Source organism: Dermacentor andersoni, chromosome 9 (assembly GCF_023375885.2).
Source record: "Dermacentor andersoni chromosome 9, qqDerAnde1_hic_scaffold, whole genome shotgun sequence".
Taxonomy (NCBI): domain Eukaryota; kingdom Metazoa; phylum Arthropoda; class Arachnida; order Ixodida; family Ixodidae; genus Dermacentor; species Dermacentor andersoni.
In genome coordinates, this window is record NC_092822.1 from 64116820 (window position 1) to 64139303 (window position 22484).

At 49.2% G+C, this 22484-nt stretch overlaps 1 protein-coding gene across 3 annotated transcripts in view; it reads right to left on the reverse strand.

The window, feature by feature from the left end:
* AdamTS-A (ADAM metallopeptidase with thrombospondin type 1 motif A) overlaps nt 1-22484 on the reverse strand; it is a 379851-nt gene that overhangs the window by 27232 nt on the left and 330135 nt on the right. For 2 of the 3 annotated variants that reach the window (XM_055069148.1, XM_050175991.2), the window contains exons 16-27: nt 21856-21942; nt 21129-21295; nt 19097-19223; nt 18018-18144; nt 16005-16215; nt 14635-14799; nt 12423-12596; nt 8494-8760; nt 7770-7940; nt 6552-6788; nt 5322-5483; nt 3251-3427 (exon numbers count right to left, since the gene is read on the reverse strand). In XM_055069148.1, the coding sequence (XP_054925123.1) occupies nt 3251-3427; nt 5322-5483; nt 6552-6788; nt 7770-7940; nt 8494-8760; nt 12423-12596; nt 14635-14799; nt 16005-16215; nt 18018-18144; nt 19097-19223; nt 21129-21295; nt 21856-21942 (2072 nt within the window). The remainder of the gene's footprint in view (nt 1-3250; nt 3428-5321; nt 5484-6551; nt 6789-7769; nt 7941-8493; nt 8761-12422; nt 12597-14634; nt 14800-16004; nt 16216-18017; nt 18145-19096; nt 19224-21128; nt 21296-21855; nt 21943-22484) is intronic. The other variant, XM_055069149.1, reaches the window with a different exon arrangement.

Consider the following 22484-nt stretch of genomic DNA (forward strand, 5'->3'; position numbering starts at 1 on the left):
CTTGAGGTTGTAGAGGAAAATGTGTGGGTACTCAGTGCTCTATACATCATTTCTGCATAAGTGCCGGATGCCGCAACAGTAACCGACGTGTATTAGAGGCCTGGGTTTAGACGGCTTTTTTTTTTTTTTTTTTTGGAAGCAGGTGTTTCAATCAGCAACAAACTTTCCCGTGACAAAAGGATACTTGTGCTGAAACTGACACTTCACCACCTGAGATCATTATGACATAGTTGATTCACTTATAATCGGAGTGTGCCTCAGAAGCACACCTTCACATCTGCTTCATAAGTTGAAGATGTTTACACTGCTGCGCCTGGTTGAATTAAGCAAAGCCCGAGACGACTTTCAAAAGTTGGGTGATTCCATGTACATTTGGGGAAATTACTGAAATGTGTCCTCTTTAATGCCTCGTAAGTGTGCCGACATGTATTCCATATCACAAGCAAGCTACGCGTATGCGCGTGCTAGCTTCATAGCGAGACGTAACGTGCATAAAACAGGAAGTCAGTGAAGGCAATAAGCGACTACCAGGCAATACAAATGTCGTTACCTCACCTTTCCAGTGGTCATGTGATGAGTCAAGCTGGTTGCCAGCATGATGAGCACGTACAGTTACGGATGTCATATACAAGTGTTCAAAAAATTGTCATGGCTTGACAATAAATGATCATGAATACACTTATGAAATGACAAAAAAGTAACTATTGCTAGGAATTAAATAAACACACGGTGATACATGAAGAAAACTTCGCAAAACTGCAATTGCCTCATCGCTTACATTCCCTCATTGATATTGACTACAGCAATTACAGTGCGGCTATTGCTACACTTACTATAGGAAATTCGTTCATCTAAAGCAGTGCTACGTAACTAGAATAACTGTACTTTGATAGGTGCATGTGTTATTGCGCAATGACACAGCAACAAGGCAATGCATGTTTAAAAGTGAAATCTGATATTGACAGTAAATAGACAGGAAATTTTCGACTACAAATGAAATAAGAGGTCACAGCTTTGCCCGAAAGGCGCAGCATTTATTGCGATAGCAAATTATTAGACATGTATAAGAACTAATCTTAGTAGAATTATCAGCTGTATAAAGTGTTGTAAACATTCGCATACCACCTAAATAAGCAAGCACAGTGTCACGTGCGCACAGGCAAACATAGACACATCTCACTCGATGACCGCGGACACTCGCTGTCAGAACGCTGGCGTGACGAAGAGCGGCAGCAGCGGCGAGCGAATTCCCCTTCGCGCTGCTTCTCGCTTCAACGCGAACTAGGCGCAAGAGAACACAGCGCACACGAAACCATCAGCTATCTCTGGCCGCCCAGCCTTCGAAAACAGCGCTGACTACTTCCGAAACAGGTAGCGCGCGGCCACACTGAGCCGCGGCCGGAGTAGAAGAGCAGATGCGCGCTAACCTCCACCCCCAACCCTAGCCCCCCCTCCCCGCTCTTGAGTGCGCGAGAAGACGACGCCACATCAAGCCACCACCTTTCTCTGCTTACCCTCGCATGCTTTCCTTCGCACTTGAAGCAACAGCGCGCGGCGGTCATCTTATCGCACACGAAATTTATACGGAACCTCACGGCGGCGACGACGGCGAAAATTCGCCTGAAGTGTACATATAATTGCTATCGCAATAAGGACAAAAATGTAACCCTGAAAATCAGCGTGATGGCTTTATTTTCAGACAAACTTATAAAAATGACGGTATAGCGAAGTTCAATCTCAAGTGGTGTTATAAACCTCTCAGCTAAAGCACCCCTCATCAGGGCAGTGAGTAAACTGACAGGAAACCGGACGCAACATGTTGTGAGGGAAACACGAACACATCAACGCAGGACAAAATGAAGCAACATACACTGGTGTTAACGTTACAAAACATGCGTTGTTACGTTAAGCAATACAAAAGCTTGTTACCGTAGCTTAACGATGTTTCGAGGAGTTATCAGACAGCCAAGTAAGACCAAGTGTACGCGCTCAGCCAGCGCTTAAATGAAACAGACCCATGCAGTAACAAACAGCGATAAAATCAGAACTAGTCCGCAATTACCGCGATTAACTAGTCCGCAACAAAGTATTACTACACCAAGCTAACAGACACACTCAACAAGCACTACACAAGCACTACAACAATGATGTGCACATTTCGAAGATGTTAGACACTGAAGAAATTGCTGACGACATGCCAGTGTGCTTTTCACGAAACCTAAATCAAGTGTCAACACCATCTTACTAGAGGCCTCCTGAACTACTTCGGCAAGCTTGTGTACCAAAGTTTGCATGGAGCCGAATCGATGTTAGTATGTGATAACAGGATGCGAAATTCGACAGCATCTATGTGGCACGCATAATTGCTCGCGCTTAAGCTGCTGTACTTAATGTCATGTTATTGACCGTTCTATTTTTTATCCTTTTCTTATATCTGACTGTTACCCGTAGCTTCTGTGGCGCCGATATCAAGAAGTTACTGAACCAATTAATCTAAAGCAGGTAGGTTTTCAGGAAGCCTATTGAAAGCCTTGATAACGGCACCTTCGAAAGCTATTACAAATATATCCAAAACTATCCACCACAACTCACACAACACGCCATGAAACACATAAGAGAAGAAGCATGTTACAATGTGCATTTCATGCATTCGTGCATTGTTAAGATTCTGCGACTACTACGTGCGGCAGAGCAAGAACACAGTGACGTCCTGCTAAGACCACGTGTACAACTGATCAGTTCCGGTTTAGTCACCTTAACCACTGCTTTTTGTCCATATAGTCTACGTTAACTCCCTCCGTGTTAGTGTTAGGAAGCCACTCATGGCTGCCGCATACAGTTACTGCCGTCCACTTTACATGCCAGCTCTGAGCGTGGCAGCTGTCTGCACGCTCCAGGTGCTGGCAAGGCGGAGACCGGTTCGTACACCCGAAGACAGGCGACTGGGACGGCTCAAAATAACAGCACGGTGTAGCGCTAGAATAGTACACTAATTAACCGCACGAGTCGGTGCAGATCCCGTTGCGGCCACTTCGACACCAATAGAATCGTCTACACACCGCAGCTAACACTCGACACGTGAGGCCACACATGCCGACGGTTCAAAGACAACACCTCGGCGAAGCGTAACGTGCGTGAACAGTCACGGGCCTAACGAAACCTCTCGGATACCGAGGAGCCTTCCCGGAGTCGCGCGGGACAGTCGGCGCCACAGGCGGCGTAGCCACGCGAGAGAGAAGGGCGGTCGTACCGAGGACCAGGGTCCGGGCCGCCACCGGTAGCTCGCCGTGGGCGCGGCGCACGAGTGCAGGTTGCAGGTGCGCTTGACCTCCGGCTTGGGCTGCGGGCAGTGCGCGTCCACGAAGCCGATGACGCCCTGGCACGCGACGCGGCGAGTCTGCTGGCCGCCGCCGCACTCTTGGTCGCACTGCGAGGAGGAGGAGGAGGAGGAGAAACATTTATTTAAAAAAAAAGAAAGGACTAGCAGGTGTCTTTCTGCTTGTGCGGGAGGCGCCCTTAAGTCCAGGGCTCCTGCGGCTCTTGCTGTCTCCCGGGCCCGCCGCACCAGTTGCTGCTGGTTACGAGGGTCCGAACTAGTCAGCACGGCCTCCCACTGCTCGGGTGTGGGGTTGGGTATTTGCGGGGCCGCCTTCACGTTGGGGCACGCCCATGTGGTGCGATATAGGGAGGCGTAATCATTACAAAGGGGACATTTGTATGAATATAGTGTAGGGTGGATTGCGTGTAGTCTGCTTAAATGTGGGTATGTATTGGTTTGTAGTTGTCTCCATGTTACGGCGTCTTCACGTGAGAGGGTCTTGTGTGGAGGTGGGTATTGTCGTCTGTTCAGTCTGTGGTGTGAAACCACCGACAAAGCTTACTTCCCGACTACTCCTTCCGAACGAAGGGGCCCCGGCTGCAACGCCATAGTTCCTTTCCTGCCCAACTATTCAGCTATTGTGCACCCATCTACTGCGTCTCCTAGTTCAATGAATTACCAACAAGCTCACTTTGCAAATCGCTATGCAGTCTTCCTTCAAGAGGAAGCTTTAGCTCGGGGCGAACTGTGATGCATCCCGCTCAAACACGAGTGACACGCAGAAATTATTTTGTAAAGGAAGTCCTGGACAGGCTTAAATAAAATTAGTTTCAATTGATAAAGAAACGTAAATTATAGTGATCATAGGCAGTTAAAACACGTTGGGCGGACTAGCTGGTTAGAATCCATGATAGAGTGTATAAGCGCGACTGAACGAGGACGTAGAAAGAAACAAATAGACAGAGACAGCGCTGTCTCTGTGTATTTGTTTCTTTGTCCTCGTTCAGTTGCGTTTATACGCCATCATGGATTATAGGAAGCATATTTTTTTTTATTTACGGCCTGGCCTTCTTACCAAAATTTCCGAAAATCAGTAAGCTTATTAAAAGTGGAAGCACCAAGTTTACAAATGAGCAGCTGTGCACCAAATGCAGGTATTGCAGTTCTCTAAACTGCATCAGTTAGAGCATGTGACGTGGAACATCTGATGCAGAAATTTGCAGCTTAGACGATTTCGTTAAGGAACTGCTCACATAGTTACGGTACATTTCAGAGCGACGAACAATAGGTGAATATTGTTCGCCTTAAACGTATTAATATGTATAGTTAACAGTAGTGCGATATCGTATTTCATTTTTGACTTACGCTGCGGCAAACTTGATTGTTGGGTTATTGAAATGTTAGAATTTTCAAGAATTTTTGTAACAGTATCGACAGCCTAAATAAAAAGGAATATGCTTCCCACAGTCACTAGATTTTATCTTTCTTTTTATTTTAAACGAAACAAACCTCGTCAAAGTCAGTGTATGTGGTTGCTGAGAAAAACGATTTATCCGTTCCCATGTATTTAGATAGGAGCCCCCGAATTTAAACTTCTTCTTTGAAGAATACACTGGGTTTAATGTCCCAGAGAAACACAGGGACTACGAAAGAGCCACGTAATGGGGGGAGTTCCTTTGGCGTGCCACCAAAAGCACTGTACACGAACGTTACCGCATTCGGGCCCAGCCTAAATGTGGCTGCCGGGGCTGGTAACGAAGCAACTACGTTCTCAACTGCAGTAAGTCATTTCTACTGAGCCACCACCCGTGCGTAGTCTTCGTCTGACATCTCAATAAGACCCCTGAGAGATAGCACAAGATCGCCAAAACCGTACTCAAGAATAACTTCTTGGGCGAGTTAGCGTTTGCTCAAAACGAACAAGAAAATTCCGGGACCATAGTCGCGAGATTCCAGCACGCAGGCGATAAAGTGTAGGCGTGCACAGGCGACCGGCACTCACCGGCGTCCACTCGCTGACGGACCAGGTGGGGCACTCCTCGGTGTTGCAGTGCTGCGTCTCGGGCGGCCGCAGCAGCTCGTTGCAGGCGTTGCTCTTGCTCTCCAGGTTGTCCACGCACACCACCTGGCGCCGCTGGGTGCCGCCGCCGCAGCTCCGGGAGCACTGCGCCGGCACGACGTGAGCGACAAGTTGAGATGAGTGTGGAGGAACGCTCTACCGAAAGGGAACTCTCGGTGCGACTTTTTCGCAATGAACACGCGAATCGCTTAGCGCGGGGCCCATGAGCAAGTATCACGTGGAGACACAAATCCAGCACTTGTAAAATGAAGTATGCCACCGAAAAAGGGCTATTACGTTCCCATTGCCTTTCCGTGAACCGGAGACCCACCTACAGGCTTGCGAGGGGGGATACGTAGAGACCCTGAACTTACATAGAGGAACTAGAATTAGATATCCGCCACAACACAAAGACCTCACAAAGGAGGAAGCGACCAGCTGGCGCAGACTCCAAAAAAACTCCTTCCCCAACTTACACGTGCTCAATAAGATGTTTCCGACACAATACAGGGCCACCTGCTCTTGGTGCGGTGCCAAACCTACGCTCTACCACATCACCTGGGAGCGCGAACGCAACAAAGCATTCCACAAACACGAACACACGAGTGCGGAGCAATGGGAGAGTCGGCTCACCAGCAGCGAGCTCACGGCCCAAAGGGCCCTAGTGCAGCACGCGAGCGATGCAGCACGACTCAGTGGAGCCTTGGAATAGGGGCCCACCCTTGCTGAAGAGGAGTCTCAAGTCGCCAGCGCCAAGAAGATGAAGACGACGGAGACCTCGTAACCGCGAAACTCTTGAAAGACTCAAAAGTTTTCACTCACTCACTCACTCACTCCGTGAACCTTGCGTTCTTATGATGAAATTGGCTCGCACCTATGTCGTAAGCACTCAGAAAGTCCACAAACTATAGCAGGTTGTACGCATTTGTTTATTTATTTAAATATTTACTTATAGAAGCACTTATTTCCACGACAACATTCATGCCTTTACCCACGCGCAAATTCTAATAAAACTACTGCTAGCCAATAAAGTAAACACTCGAAGCGTGCTTCTCCGCACTATGAGTCGTAGAGTGGAGAAGTACGCTTTAGAGGCATTTCTTGCGGCCAGCTACGCGCTGGTGCAGAGACGCGCTACCGAGACGCGCCGCCGCCGTACACAAAAGTACCCACCGTGCCCCACTGTCCGAACCTCCAGCGGTAGGGACCTTCGACGTGGTTTCCCGACGGGTGGTTGGTGGCGTCCGTGGGCGACAGGCCGCCGCCCAGGCAGGGTCCCACGCACGGCTGCTCCTGCTTGGGCCGCACCGCCTCGTCGCACTGGCTGTCGGGGAGCACCTCGCGCAGGTTATCGCGCACGAAGCACTGCACGCGCCGGCTGGACACGCCCGGGCCGCACTTGGACGAGCACTGCACCGGGAGGGGGTGGCAAGAGTGTGGCCGGGTCAGAGTAACCCATACAAGGCCGAATGGAAAAGTTGGCCGCGAGTCGTTTTTGTTGTCTTACTGCTTAAAAGAGGGAGCGGAATAGTTTCAACAAGGTGAGCAAATTGAGCACGTTGGTTGCCGACTTATCGATGGTGAACCATGAATAACGAAGAGACAATGCCATCGAAGTGCCCGTGAATGGTATCGATGACCATCGATGGTATCGTTGGTCTTTCGTGCTTCCGCGCTTGTATCGAGAAAGAAAGATGATAGGCCGAGGGCTTCGTAACTGCCTCATCCGTCGGTGGATACGTGAATTGCATAGCGGGCAAGGAAAGGTGAAGGAGAAGGAAAGGATAAAGTGAGGGACAACAGTAAAGGATGCACACAAATATTACACAACACTAATCAAGAAATTCACATCTACAGGGAAAGAAATGTAAACAGCAATAAAACCTAAAAAATGTACTTGACTAAAGACAACCAAGCCTAATTTTACCGGCCACCTTCTTATTGAGGCAAAAGTGTTGCTATGAGTAGAGAAATTAGGCACAAAATGCCATGGATAACGAATGGACTTCAAAATGGTGCGTCCCTCCGATTCGCATGCTCGAGTTCATTTAGACAGCAGCGTACGGCGCACTCGACCGTACATCACCTGCCGAGTCGAGTCAGTTGTCTCAAAAGCTTACGGCTTGGACGTTGCGAACAGCTTGCGAGACCAACAGGGCGAACCGCGCAGTCAAGAGGGGATGACGAGTGACCGAACGGGACGGATGTGCTGCCAGTAGCGCTGCCTATAGCGAAAGCGTTTCAATAGCGAAACTCATCGCTAGTCGGTTGGCCGAGCACGTCCGCCCTAGCGATACGTTTCAAACCATGCCGTACTTGCTTGCCCAACTAGCATCGCGAACACGCACGCGCGGACGGGAACTTCCCCACAGACGAACGTCGAGCACTCACCGCCGACCAGTCACCATGCTGCCACTTGCCGCATGTGCCGGCGTCGCAGGCCTCGGCGACGCTGGGCCGGATCTCGTAGACGCACTCCTTGTCCGGCAGCACGGCGCCCGTCACCTCGTTGATGCAGCTCACCTGGCGTTTGCGCACGCCACTACCGCACGTGGCCGAGCACTGCGCGCCGCAAGAGACATGATTCGCGGGGTAGCCCACGGGGATACACTGGAAGCGCACTGAATGTTTGAAGAGGCGAAGGAGAAGCTTCTCGGGACGCGATTTAGAGGACGTATATACTCCAGAGTCATTTCAATAATGCAGTGCTTCATCAAACGTAACCGTAGCTTTAACTATCATGCGTATGTTTACTTAAAAAAATAAACGTCAGAAGCAACCTACTCAGCTTCTAGAGCATTAAGAGCGACAACCTCGCAGGGAACTCGAAACAGGCGCAGCTTGAGGCATTTTTTGTCAGTCAGAAATGCCTGCGGCCTTTCCCTTTCTTCCCTTTCCTCTGCCTTTCTCACTTTCAACAAACAGACGCAAGAGAAAGGAAATAAATTGCGTGATCAGCTATTTGCATTCTGTCACGGAATGCGGCACAACGCAGCCGCGGCGTCGCTCTGATTTGCACGGAGAGCGCGATCGCGGCGTTGGGACGGTGAAAGGGAAACCACATCTTGAACAGAAATGAAAGAACGCAGGACGTCCTGCTCGGGCGCCGCCGTACCTGCGACCAGGGCGCCGACTTCCAGGCGGCGAAGTTGGACCGCGGACCCGTGGACGGGTGCTCGGACGCGGCGGAGGTCACACCACCGGGCCTGTCCGCGCTGGTGGGCGAGGAGTTCCACGGCAGCGGACACGAGACCCGGTTGCACTCGGTCGCCTCGTGAGGCCTCGGAGATCCGTGGCAGTGGACCTCGTCGACGATCGCACCGCTCGCCGACCGGCACGTCACGTTCCGGTACGTCACGCCGCCGCCGCAAGTCACGGAACACTTTTGCAGTGGAAGAAGGCGCGCCCGGCGGCGGGAAGAGAAAGGCTCAGGAAAGATACACTGCATTGCGTTCAAGGTCGCCCAGCCTTGCCCCATCCCTGTTCACATATGCCTGATCTCACCGTAGCAAAGCACGTTGTTACTACATCCGACTGGGACCCGCTCTGATCGTCGAAACAAATGGTACACGCTTAAGGAGCCCCCGGCGGCGGCAGAAGAGAGGCTCAGGAAAGACACTGTGCATTGCGTTCTAGGTCGCCCTGCCTTGCCCCATCCCTGTTCACACATATGCCTGGTCTCACCGTAGTAAAGCACGTTGTTACTTCATCTGACTGAGACCCGCTCTGATCGTCGAAACAAACGGTACGTGTATGATGCGGTATTCACGTTTGGAACTCAAATTGCGATTCAGTTGCGTTCAGACAAGTTTCTTCTTTTTTGTTTTTCATCGTCGTTTTGCTTCGCCTAACATTTGCTACCTTTTACTCATTTCTCAGTACGAATTAGCCAACCAGAGCTTTGCTCGGGTTGGCGTCACTGTCGTTCTTCTCTGTAAAAAAACACGGTATACCACATAACCCATATGTCCAAAATTCTCGCTTGATTAGGTTCTGAGTGCAAAAGTACGTTTCTACGCGAGTCCCGTATGTTTGTAATTTTAAGTGATTTTGCTACACAAAATATTAGTAGTCAATTGACGTTTCATTCGATATCTGGTTTATGTGCAATAGAACAGTTCTCGAAGATTCCTGTCCCTCGCTTTCTGCTCTGTCATTACGACTGTCGTGCCAGCCATATGTGAGCTTCAATATAGCTATACGAAGCTACACATGCGAATGACAAGATGTAGCAGTAATAAAAGTGAACGTAAAGCGGTACCACTATGCTACAAGACTAGAACGCTCGTTGATTACAATCCCCGAAAACCTTAGATGCCTGTTCGCGCTAAACAATATTACTCGCAGCTCGTGGATAAAAAGTGACGTGATTAAGCTGGAGTAATTTTACTGATAGCTACGCAAATGCCACATTACAACAAGGAGGGGGAAAAACGCTATCAGTGGGTCGAAAGCACTCTCCGAAAAAGACTCCAGGCTACGGTACTACCAAAGGCATTTCGTAAAATTTGCGACATTGTTGCACCGCTGCAACGAAACGGTGATTGAATAAAATTGCGTTAGAACGAGAACGGGGGACACTGCGGAATAATTTCGACCACCTGGTGTTCTTTGACGGGCACCTAAACCTGAGTACGCGAGTGCGCTTGCATCGTCTCCCCCGTCGAAATGCGGCCTCCGCGTCCTCCGGGATCGAATCGCTCGAGCGCAGCACCGCCACGTCACGTGACCACTGGGCTAACGCAGCGGGTGCCACGTGTGTTGCCTGCCTTTCTTTACTTAACCGTGCTCGAATCAGTGTGACATGACGTTGGCGGCAGCAAAGTATCGGGCGAACATGGCTAAATAAAGGAAGCGCACAAGGGTTAAACGCGGACTATTATTTGGGGGCGCAAGACAAGCCCCAAAGGGTGTAAAGAATTTTTTTTTTTTTTTTCACAATGCACTGTGTTGCACTTGACACTTTACGAGGTGCCTGACCGGTTACAAGAACAGGCTCAAGGTAAAAGAGGCAAATAGCAACGGCTACTATTTGGCGTCGCGCCAGACAGGCGTCTACAACATCGAGCAATACACAAAACGTTCCGGGAAGTGCAAATCATGCTACCTCGGTCGACGCATGTGCAAGTCACATATCAAACACTATATTATATATACACACGCACACACAAATCATGCTGCATGCAGTCACGAGTCAGTCTACAAAGATTTCGCACGAATTCTGCTGCGGCAGGCAGAGAGTACATTTAAGCATGCGCACATGAGTTAGAAACATAATGCGGATACACTTTTGAAAGAAACTGCGAGGTATCATGCACTGACTAACACACCGCTCCACAGATCAATAAGACCGGGATAGAAAAAGCAAGGGTTCATTGATAGTTAACAGGCAGGCCTACCATTGATCAACGCTACACTTTTTTTTTTATTTCTCTTAATTTCTGGCGAAACTTCTGCGACTCGCAAGCCACCACTCTTTGTGGCCCAGTGTTTACACGAATTTCGTTAGATGATCCCTGAATATCGTGTGCTGCTGGGGTGTTTTACAGTACAAAATGGCTAAAGAAATTCTGGGAATTGTCTACGAATGCGTAAGCATCTTTAGGCTCGACTGTTACTTCGCTGATGCTTACTTGCTTTTCCTAGATTACGTATGTCTATACATCGCTTTTCCGCTGCCGAAGAAATGAAATCTATGTACTGGACGCTGTGGAGATGAGCTGCCAAGAAGCTGCATGGCCCCTTCAATGTGATCGCATCAAATTAACCAGCGTGCCGTCAGAACCCGTTTTACCACAGCAGTTCTTTTGTGTTTTATTTTATTTTTCATTTTTTTATTACTACCTTGACGCGACGAGGACAAGGTCACCAGTTTTTTCTTCTTTTTGACGCCGCCAATCATTTATTATTAAACTATTAACACATGTTCAAATTATTATTCTATACTCAGCTGCCCCACAGCAGGCTTTTCTGCATACACGTGCGTCATGCGAAAAAGTAAGCTTTCAAGTCGGCCTGAGCCGAACGGTTTTCTTTCTTATTAATCTTCTATTATTTTTTTTTCAATTTTTCCTTATCGTTTATAAAGCTACCAATTATCTACATTTATGCTATTGTAACAATTAAATGCCTTAACTTCGCAAATTAAGTATTTTTGTGCAGACCCAAAGGATTACACTTTTCGCGTGACAGATTTTGCTAGTGTACTCGCCAAAGGAATGCTTCATAAGTGCCTCATAATCAGAAAGTGATTTTGGCACGTAAAACCCCATAATTTAAAGGAATGCTTACGCATTAAAATGGCCCAGATGTTGAATGCGGTTAAATGTCTATTTCTTATGACTCGCGTACCGGTCCTGCGGCGCGAACACTGAATTCTAAATACAATATTTCACCATTTACTTTTTTAACCTAACATCCGGCTGTTTATCTGGCGGTGAAATGCAAATCCAGACTTTAAAATTAAAGGCCACCTGCAACGAAATTTCACTTTGGCCATATGGTTGTACATTAGTAGTTTATACTACTGAAGCAATCCTGGAAAAGCTGCAGGGCTCGTAATTGTTAAATTTTCGTATCAGCCGCCTTTAAACAGCAGCTAGGGCTACATGAATCACCTGGTGTAAAGCAGCCTTTACATACCATCTGGTGGTTAACGAATATGACGAATCCCAGCACGTCGCCTCCGAGATTTGTAGGCTAGCCGCAGGCGATGCCAATCTCGAAGGTCATGCCATGCAGCCACGCTATTTATGATTGTTCTGGGTGAAAGATCAGTTCCGGTGGGCGGTAACAATGGCGTGTCCTTTTTTTTTCTTTTTTGCCTTTAGCAAACCATCCACTCGTATTTCAAGCCTGAAATTTTTTGCGTGTAGGCAGGCCGCTCCATGCTATGCACTTTCTGAAACTAGGCTCTCTCTCGGTTCCAAGTTCCATTGCAGCTAGCCTTTAAACACTTGCACGGGACTAGAAGGAAGTAACTCAAGCGCCGCTCTTCCCGTTTCGAGCGCGCAACGTTTCCCGAAGCTGCTGGGCCACACTTACGGGTCCCTGCTCGCCGAGGTGCCATCTGGCGGGCGCCTCGCAGGGCGGCATCTCGCACGGCTCCTTGTCCTGCGGCCGCGGCGTCGGGTGGCAGAAGCTCGGGGCCACCACGCGGTCTCCGTGGTGGCACCACAGAGGGCGCTGCCTGTGGCCCGATCCGCACGTCACGGAGCACTGCGGCGGCGTCCACCACGACGGCGATGCACGCGAACGGGACACGTCCATCAAAACGTGCGGCGCGCAAGCGATAAGCGAGGGTGCGTTCCAATTCTGGCCGTCTTTGAAGACAGTCAACTCTGACTGCTAGAAAGACGACTTTCTTGACGAAACGCGGCGTAGTCGAGAAAACGCTAAGGCATTGTAGCTGTGCTTGAACACATGGCGTGTGCGAACCCCCGAAAAGCACAATGTAGGTTACATTGAGCGCATAAAGAAGTGCTGCTACGTTTTGTTGTACGCAGGAGACCTCCTGCGTCGAATTTTCAAGCATTCTGCTAGGCCGCCGTCTTGTTTCTACTGCAAGATAGCTAGCATTGCTATCTTCTTTTGACGGAATCGGCAGAGTCGGAACGAGACTTAAGATGAGTGCTGTTTGCTTAGCTGTCAACGGCGAGTATTGGAACACAGCCCGAGCACCTGAATATCCATCGTACGGAAGCGTCGGAGCGCCGCCATCTTGGACTGTTTTTCGTGGGAGATCTCTAACTGCAACTAATGCAGAGTACTACGGTCGATTTACGCAGGCATGAAAATAGCTGAGCAGGCGTGTTCGATGCCTGCCGCTTCAGAATAACCTTAACCTTATTGCCTACTAAACTAAAAAGTTGTTTGTATAACAGCCAAAGATGGTAGCGCCCATAAGCCGAAAGCACAGTCGCCTCGAGTCGTGGAATCGTCGTCTTTACCTTCGGAGTATTGCAAGCGTATCGTAAAATGCCTCGTTTTCAGGATTGGTTTACGATTGTCGTAATGTAACCATGACCTTAAATAAATTCACTTGCGTTCAGTTGAGGGAAATACCGACCGCGAGACAATACAGGTGCACTGGCGAAACAATTTTTCGGACGCCTGAGTTACGCAACTTGGTTATTCGGACGTACCCCACCTCAGAACGACCGGCTGCCTACTCCTTAGGGGAATGTACAAAGGCGACGAAAGTTTTGGGCGTCATACGGTGTCGTTCCTAGATTTTACGGACAAGATCCGTGTGCGCGTTGTCGTTATATTGCATTATGCGAAATACACTCCATAACGCCACAATGCACTCTCAAATGAAAAGTGCCTTTTATATAACACATCATCTTGTCATTTACCGTTCTCAGGAGAACATTCATATTCAATAGGCCTTAAAGAATGCAGGCTCACTGTCTAGGTCAACCCTAAAGTAAAATTTAATCGCTAAGAGAACATCCAATTCACATGCCACAGGCGACAACCATGCAGCTAAAATGCAAACAAGTTTTACACGCCCGACAGGCCCTGAGAACTCAATACGTCGAGTTCATGCTACTCACTACAGGCACAGTCATGCACAATAGTGCTCAAACACACGGGGCACATCGAGGAACACAAGCACAGAGCAGTGCAATTTACGCAGATCCCACGCACTGTCGGGACCAAGTTCTAACTTCCCGCTATGAATTACTTATTTTACGCGCTGCCGATCTGCAGAATGTGCGAACTGGCAATGACGAATTTAATATAATGTGCACTTGATTACTCCCAAGTACTGAAACAGTTCATTCTCAGCTATTGAAATAATCTAGAAGATCTTAACCGAAGAACAGCACAGATAGTTTCGTAATCTTTCACGAAGTGCGAGGCTATCCGCGTCGAAATTCGCTTGAACATCCAACAACCGACTGTAGTTCCTGCTTAGTGCTATTAACCGTTAGGACAGAAATACGGGCACGTTGGTACTGCATCTTCAGGGAAAACGCGCGATAACGATGATGACGCACAGGCAGACCGAGCCTTTAAATCGTTACGGATGCACATGGCACAGCTGACAAGAAGTAAGCCGGTTTAATTGGAGAAAATAACGCATAGGCTGGCTGCTCCACGCTGAAGGAAGGGGACTTGCGCGTCATTCTGCTGCCATCAAAGAGATGTTCCTCGTTTCAGCCTCGTTTTCGCAACTGTGCTTGCGTTTGTAGTCTTTCACACCAGGTCATGCGAGCCAGCGGGCCGGCAGTGAATACAAACTGCTCACCTCTGTCCAGTGTCCCAGCTCCCACCGCGGGCAGTCCCCTTGGTTGCAGGGTCGCTTGACGACGCGGGCCGACAGATCGCACTGCGAGTCCGGATGACGCTCTTGGTTCTCGTTGACGCAGGCAGCGGTGCGAGCCTGCTCGCCACCGCCGCACGTTTTGCTGCACTGAAGGTGGGAGAAGGGAGGAAGAAAGCATGTCAGTTGTTTCATAGGCAGTGTTCAAGAGAAATGGTGGCCGTGACGTGTTTCTTGGCTTCGGTGTCATTTCCGGTGCACGCAGCTAACAAAAGCACTGCCTTCGAGATCTATTTTTGTTACTCAGAGGCAACCATCGCTGGGGTATGGATTTAAGCACTACCTACACTCTCAAAGAAGTGTACACCCCTTGGGTCGTATCTTGCCACGCAACCATAATCGTCATCTGTCTTGCTTGCGTTTCCTTTCTTGAAAACGCTGCGCCCGCTACTTTCCTGTCGAAAATGCTCTGTCATGCTGACAACGCGCATGTCGTTCGTGACTTGGAAGTACCGGGCTCCCAGCGTTAAAGAAAGGAAATGCGGACAAGACAGATGACGATTATTGTTGTGTGGCCAGATAAGACTCAGAAGGAGTAATTTTGTTTAAGCGTGTGTGTAAATCAGCAATACAGAAAGAAGGAGGAGGACAGAAAGAAGCAAAGGCTGTGAGGTCAACCAGAAGGGCGTCCGGTTTACTACCCTACACAGGAGGAAAGAGGTTAAGGCACGAAAAGAAAGAAACGAGGGAGTGAAGGATGTGCACAGTTCAATATTGTTGTCTTCTTGCGAGCCACGTGTAGCCAAATAAACGTGGTGCATAAACGATGGTTTGTGCCTCAGCTCATTACATGCAGCATATTGCAAACTTGCTTAACGGCAGATACCAACGACATGAATAGCAGTGAAAGAGACACGACACTACGCTGGACTAACATCTGCAGTTGTAGCTTTTCAGTTACTAGCCTAGCAGACTGTCATGTGCGTTTCTTTTTCCCATATGCCATGCACTTGATTCTCGGTGGAAATAACTTATCAATGACGTAGTGATGCACCCCACCGATCAGGGAGCTGGTGCTACATTCTTGATCTAGACCCACGAAGCTACCGCTAAGTAAGTGGAAAACAGTAAGTGAAGCGTTTGACTTACAAAACTGAACCCACAAGCAACAAGACGGTAAGCCAGGCCACTTGCTCCGTCTTCGTAACGGACAGATCTCGAAACACACCAGCACACAGTCGGTTTCTTTTTTCCAATCCCGTTCCGCGTGCGCCGGTCCGCCTCACAGATCCGTTCGTTCCCGAACCAGAGCGAGGCTTAAGCCGTCACGAACCCCACAAGCGCGCGCTACGTACGGGCTGCCAGTCCCCGTAGTCCCAGTGGAAGTTCCGGCACGGCTCGCCGCACTTCTCGACCTCGGGCGGCTTGGGCTCGCGGGCCTTGCAGCGGCTGTCGGGCACCACGGACTCCTGGCCACCGTCGGAGCGCTGCACGCACTGCACGCTGCGGGTGCGAACGCCATTGCCACACTGCGCCGAACACTCGGACGGCTCGCCCACGCGCCACCTGGTGAAGGAGCAAGGAGACACAGTGGGTTACTCGGCAGCATAGACTGATGGATGGATAGATGTTATGAGCGTCCCCTTTGGATCGGGGCGCTACCTGGTGGAGGAGGCGGGGAGGGGGGGGGGGGGGGGAGCAAGGCCACACAGTGGGCTACTCGGCAACATGGATGGATGGATGGATGGATGTTATACGCGTCCCCTTTGGAACGGGGTGGTGTGTTGTGCGACCGTGCTCTTGCTATTACACTGCCTAATGCCCTACCTAGGTCAAAAAAGACAAAAAAATGAAAGAGAAAACCACCGACGACCAGCACCACTCAAGACAAAGACACGGAAAAGAAGAACCGCAAGACGCCCGCTGAATTAACACAAAGTTTCTTAGCAAGCTTTCCGCGGCTTATGCGCGACACGAGAAGTATGATACGACATTCGTGGGAGGAAACAAAGTACAACAAAACAAAAAGAGATAGGTTGCGGGGGTTTCTCGTCCTGGAAGTCCAAAGTGTGTTACGAAGCAGTCAACGCGGTGGTGCGGGCTACAGTTGGTTGCTGGAGGCTTGCATTCATGTTTGCAGCGCGGACTTAATACTCGTGCACAGAAAGAAACAAGTAGAATGGACGAGCACTGGGTTACGAGGGACGCCACGCAGTGGAGGGCTCCGTATATTAAATTCGACCACGAGGTGTTCTTTAACGCGTGCAACTGACACACGGTACACGAGAGTTTTCCGTTTCCGCACCCCGGCCGAACGAGGCCGTCGCTAACCGCGCGAATCGAACCCTCGACCTCGTGCTTAGCAGCACAGCGCCAAAGCCACTGAACCACAGCGGCGGTTAAGAAACGAAGTGATATAATGCAGCCATTTCTAATGAAACATTCTTTTTGAGTGTAGAGTCCAGTGCAGTAAAGAGTACCCGAGTCTTGCGTTAATCCACGGCGCTGTCATGGCCGGTCACCGTGGCGCTTTGTCCGAACCTTCTGTGGAAACACACATTTTGCGATAAACTGGCGATGAAATTTAGTAACCTCGTGATCAATGTGTCAGCTACTTGTGACATATATGTGCCGCACATAGTTGGGCTGCCGATTCGGGTTGCCTTGAACACCTCCACCCACCCCCACCCCCCTTGAGCGCCTGCAAGTAAGAGCGGCCGCTCTTACGTGGGATGTCAGCTTTCGGTAGGTGCTTACATGCCCCGTGCGATTGTCGTAGAAACGACGACTCGCCGCAGCAGAAAACGTAACATACAGATATATCTATGCAAGGCCAGAATAAAAAGATAAGGCACGATGTGAATCCTGCGAAGCCTGCCCTACGACCGACGCCGTCACCGAGCGAGCTATCGCTGTTTTGGCGGCCGCTTCATGAGTCCGCTCTTTATGACCTTCTGCAATACCTTTCTTTCTGTACGAAATTCACATATTGTGCGTTTGTATAGCACGCCTAATGAGTTCCTCTCGTGTTTGACGAAATAACAAGCCGCGGGTACGCAACAGACGTCTAATGAAATGAATGAATGAATGAATGAATGAATGAATGAATGAATGAATGAATGAATGAATGAATGAATGAATGAATGAACTAACGTGCAGCGCCATGGCTTCTTCACCTCATTGTACAGTCATGCATACTATACTCACCAGAGGGTGCAGTGCAGGTGAATGAATGAATGAATGAATGAATGAATGAATGAATGAATGAATGAATGAATGAATGAATGAATGAATGAATGAACGAACGAACGAACGTGCAGCGCCGTGGATTCTTCACCTCATTGCACGGTCATGCATACTATACTCACCAGAGGGTGCAGTGCAGGTTGCAGGCCTCGGCCATCATCTGCGGCTTGGTGCTCGGCTCGCAGTGGGTGTCGTCCACGACGACAGAGTCCGGCCTCCGCTTGCACTCGGCTCGACGGTGACGGTGACCTGTGGTCTCGAGAGAAGGGCCGCGGCACGTCAGTCGAAGGAGGCGAACCCCCTCAGACGCAAGTCGTGTCTCAAGAGCTGAACTGAAGACGCGGGACAAGGCGAGACACGCAAGGACCTCGGCTACGTCCTCGTCTGCCTCACTTCGCACGGTGTCTTCGGTTCAGCTGTTCGAACTCGTCTTAGATCTGGGCTACGACCTCAGTTCAACTCTATTGTGGCGTTTCCCAAACAGTTGAAGTGGGGTATCTTATACCAAGTGTTTCTTATTATGCGAAACACTTTAAAATATGCGCGTCTAGAATCATGGCAGTTTTGCTGATAAGCTACGCGGACATTAGCATAAAGAACTATTTCAACGATAAGGTCAGTAATGAAAAAATGCGTAATGCAGAGCAAACTAGCTAGTTAAAAGGCTAGATGTATTAGCCGCTTTTAGCGTAGCGTTACCAATATTTCACACAAACCGTCTTCACCACCGTTCGGCTTTGCGCTCAGCGAAGCCGCACTGCACGTGTACCTGGGTCAACTCAGCTAGCACGCGCAAAGCTCGAAGGTCGCGAAGGCGGCAGCAGTGACGCTAAAGCTCTCTAAATATCCTACGCGTGCATTAGGCTTCTCTAGTGACTCCGTCGCTATTGTTACGTTGTTATACTGTTAAGTTGCACAACACACAATATTAAAGCTTTTTAGCAACGCCAACACACTCGTTCCGACGCTGATGCACTCGCGCCACATTCGAGCAGCTCGTCATCACCGTCGTATTTCCTTTTCTTTTTTTTTTTTTCTTTTTCCTGCCGACCATCCAATGTACCATGCTCGCCCACTTCCCACGTCACACTATCCCGAAGCTGGTCGCGAAATATAAGGCAGCCAGTTGAGCTCCTTTGCGAAAGTTGTGTTTCGAGCACTTCGAAAGAACAAAAATTTGTTTTCCGTTCGGCGACCTCACCTTGGCAGTGAGAGCTGCACTCGCTCCAGTGGGGGCTGAGCTCCCAGTAGTAGCGGCGTTCGTCGCGAATTGACATGGTGTACTGGAACCTGATGTCGGGAGACTCCACTTTGCCGACAGTCAGAACCTGGGGGGCGGAAGAATTAAAGGCACGGCTTGCGCAAACTACACGCAAAGAGCCTGATTACACGAGCTCGAACAAAGTGATAGTAGATTCACAAGGAAGTCCGGAAAGAGCTCGTGGAAACGCCCACATTTCCAACGCAATGCGTAAGCGCGTGCCGTAAGTCGTGTATTCCGCATTCAGCGCCAGAAGCAACCCGAGAGGCTATAATAAATATTTTTTTTTTCTTTTCGAGTAAAAGCCTCGCATTACAGACCGCAACACGTTTGCTAACAAACAGCACAGTTCAGATAAAAACAGCAAACGACTATACGAAAACCTCCCTTTTTTTGTTCCCGTTGCTGTCGGCTGCCTTCAAACAGCTATCTTAACAGATGCACTCTCAAAAATTTCCCCCGCGTTAAATTATGAAATAAATTTTAGGGCGTTCCGAGTATAAATGCGATCTAGTTATAGTGCAAGCCGCAGTAAAGGATTGCGGATTAAATACGACCTCCTGGGGTTTCTTAACGAGCTCCTTAATATAGGTACACGAGCGCTTTTGCCTTTCTCCCCAATGGAAATGCGGCCGTCGCGGCCCGGATCGAACCCGCAACCTCAGCAGCGCAATAGCACAGCCACTGAGCCACTACACAAGGAAGCATATTAACGTCTAATGATCCTGCCTGCCGAGAAAATTCGCGCTGATAATTTGCACGAATTTTTTTTTACGTCAGTGCCACCTCACCTTTGTGACGTCATGCCCTACTGCTTGTTTAGAGACTGCAGTGCAGTCACGTGCCAGCCGCGCGAAGCACATAGCTGCTTGCTTGTTTGTTTGTTTGTTTGTTTGTTTCTTTGTTTGTTTGTTTGTTTGTTTGTTTGTTTGTTTGTTTGTTTGTTTGTTTGTTTCGAGGGGCGGGGATGGCATGTTGAGGATCATTTAGACTTTTGAAGCGGCGTGTCCTACTTTTCCTTTATCAACAATCGAACAGTATACAGAGTGTTCCCTGCTCGACGGCACCTCCATCAGGTAATTTCGTATAGTTTCTTCTTTCTTTCTCTCAAATTCTCAATACCAGGAACTGCGCAGCGACAGCAATAGAGGCAGCGTTTTAATAACAGCCTCCGAGATTTCACATGAAGGCTTACGCCAATCGGATCTCAGATTCAACGTTTCAACCACATGAGTACTACGCAAGTTCGCAATGTGGAGACAACATCGCAAAGTGAAAACTTGGCGCGTTAGCAACTCGGCCGCAGCCTAAAACGGCTGTAGACAGCAACACCAAGTCGACCGACACTAGTAAGCTATCTTTTCTGCTATTTTTTCATTCATTAGGTGCAAGCAGCTTGATTGCCACTGAAGCAAAAAGAGGCGGTACTGTGTTTTCTTAGTTCTAAGAGATGCTACAGAATCACAGGTATACTTTACGGAGAAAACACGAATTTTAAAAGGTATTTTCTTATATTTAGGCGGCTCAGGCATAGGAAATATTCTCGGAAGTACCCTGTTTCCGTTTTTTCAGCTTCTCTAGAAAACAATTAAATCGTTCACCAGTTTGTATTTACATGATATTACGTGGTTGTTTACAATGTCCGAGAAAGCGCTATACAAATCCACGACATCACAGCGAGCTGATCCTTCTACTTCGGGGCGGCATCACACCCCTTTTCTTTTTTCTTCTCTTGCCTATTTTCCGGCTTAGCAAGGCTGCCCTCACATCACGAGCGGTGGTTTCTTGCTATCACAATATGATCACTGACTAATACAACTCAACCTAGTATATTCCTCTTCGGTAAGTTTCTTTTTTTTTTTTAGGCGCAAGTTTTTTAACCATCCCGGGGCACATTGCCACCCAGCGGTGCGGCACCCCCCAATTGAATCGCTAATCCCGACCAGAGCACAGCCAGCGAGAGCGGGCGTACCATGAGGTGCAGTTCCTTGCCCAGCGGCTTGGTGGCGTTGATGCGCTCGACGGAGGCGTTGGAGCCGCTGTACTCGATCACGGTGCCGCCGTAGCGTAGGGTCTTGCGGAACATGCTCACCGTGTAGTTGCCATTCAGCAGGAACTCGTCTTCGGCGCTCTTCAACGCTGCGAGACGCCACGCGGCCACGTGAAAATGAGAGACGCGCACGAAGCGTGGAGGGGAGGTGGGGGGGTTGTTCGCGTCTCGCGTGGAGAGGATACAATCATCAATATATAATCATCAAATACAATACAATCATCAAATCGATACAATCATCAAATCGATACAATCATCAAATCGATACAATCATCAAATCTTCAAGAAAGCGTTCGCCCCTACGTTAGACTTTGCGCTAGCGCATGCTGAACATGCAGCGCTAGTTTTAACGAAGAGCGGTTTATTGCGTGCGCGTGTGTTTCCCAAGGCACGTAAGGCGACGCACGAATCAGTGTGGAGAAGACATTTTCGTAAGGCTTGCCAAGAGTGCGTAAAAGAGATTTGGAGTGTAAAAAACGCTTGCACGTACATTCGGTGTGAAGGGCTTTGTCTCGTATTCGGGGATTATTGCGTTAAGGTGTTATTAGCTGAAGCGCTATCGACGATAAGGAGATTGTCTTCTCTTTGTTTCACTATGAGGTCGTCGCATCACAGAAGACTCGGTCTAAAAGGCTGACAGCGCACTCACCGAGGTAGTTGTCGTCCTTCTCAAATCCGAACTGGTGAATTTCTACGTAGCTGGCCCCGGCAGGAATCACTGTGACGAAGTTGTAGCCTGAAAATAAGAGAACAAGGGCTCAAGCCTAAAGAGTCCAATAACGCACGAGCACGTTAACGCGCACACGATAGCACGCACGCGTTTTCAATATACAAGTTATCGCGTTTTAAACCTAATAGAACCAGTGAAGCGGGCTTCTCCCGGCGAACTTCTATGTCGTGGAGAAGCAAAAATTAACAAACGCCCGAGACGGAGCGAGGCACACACATGGTATGCTTGCAAAGCTAACAGGGGGATGCGAAGCTAACATCCACGCCACTGCACCGAACAACGGCAAAAGGAAAATTCCGGTCACCTAAAAATAAAGAAAGCTCTTCTTGCTCGTATCAAAAAAAAGAATATTGTGGGGTTTGCATGCCAAAACCACGATTTGATTCCGAGGCACACCGTAGTGGGGACTCTGGATTAATGCTGACCAGCTGGGGTTCCTTGAACGTGCCCCGATGCGCGGTACACGAGCATTCCTGCATTCGGCCCCCCTCGTAATGGCGCCTCCGAAGTCGGCATAGAACCCGCGACCTCGAGCCCAGCAGCGAAAC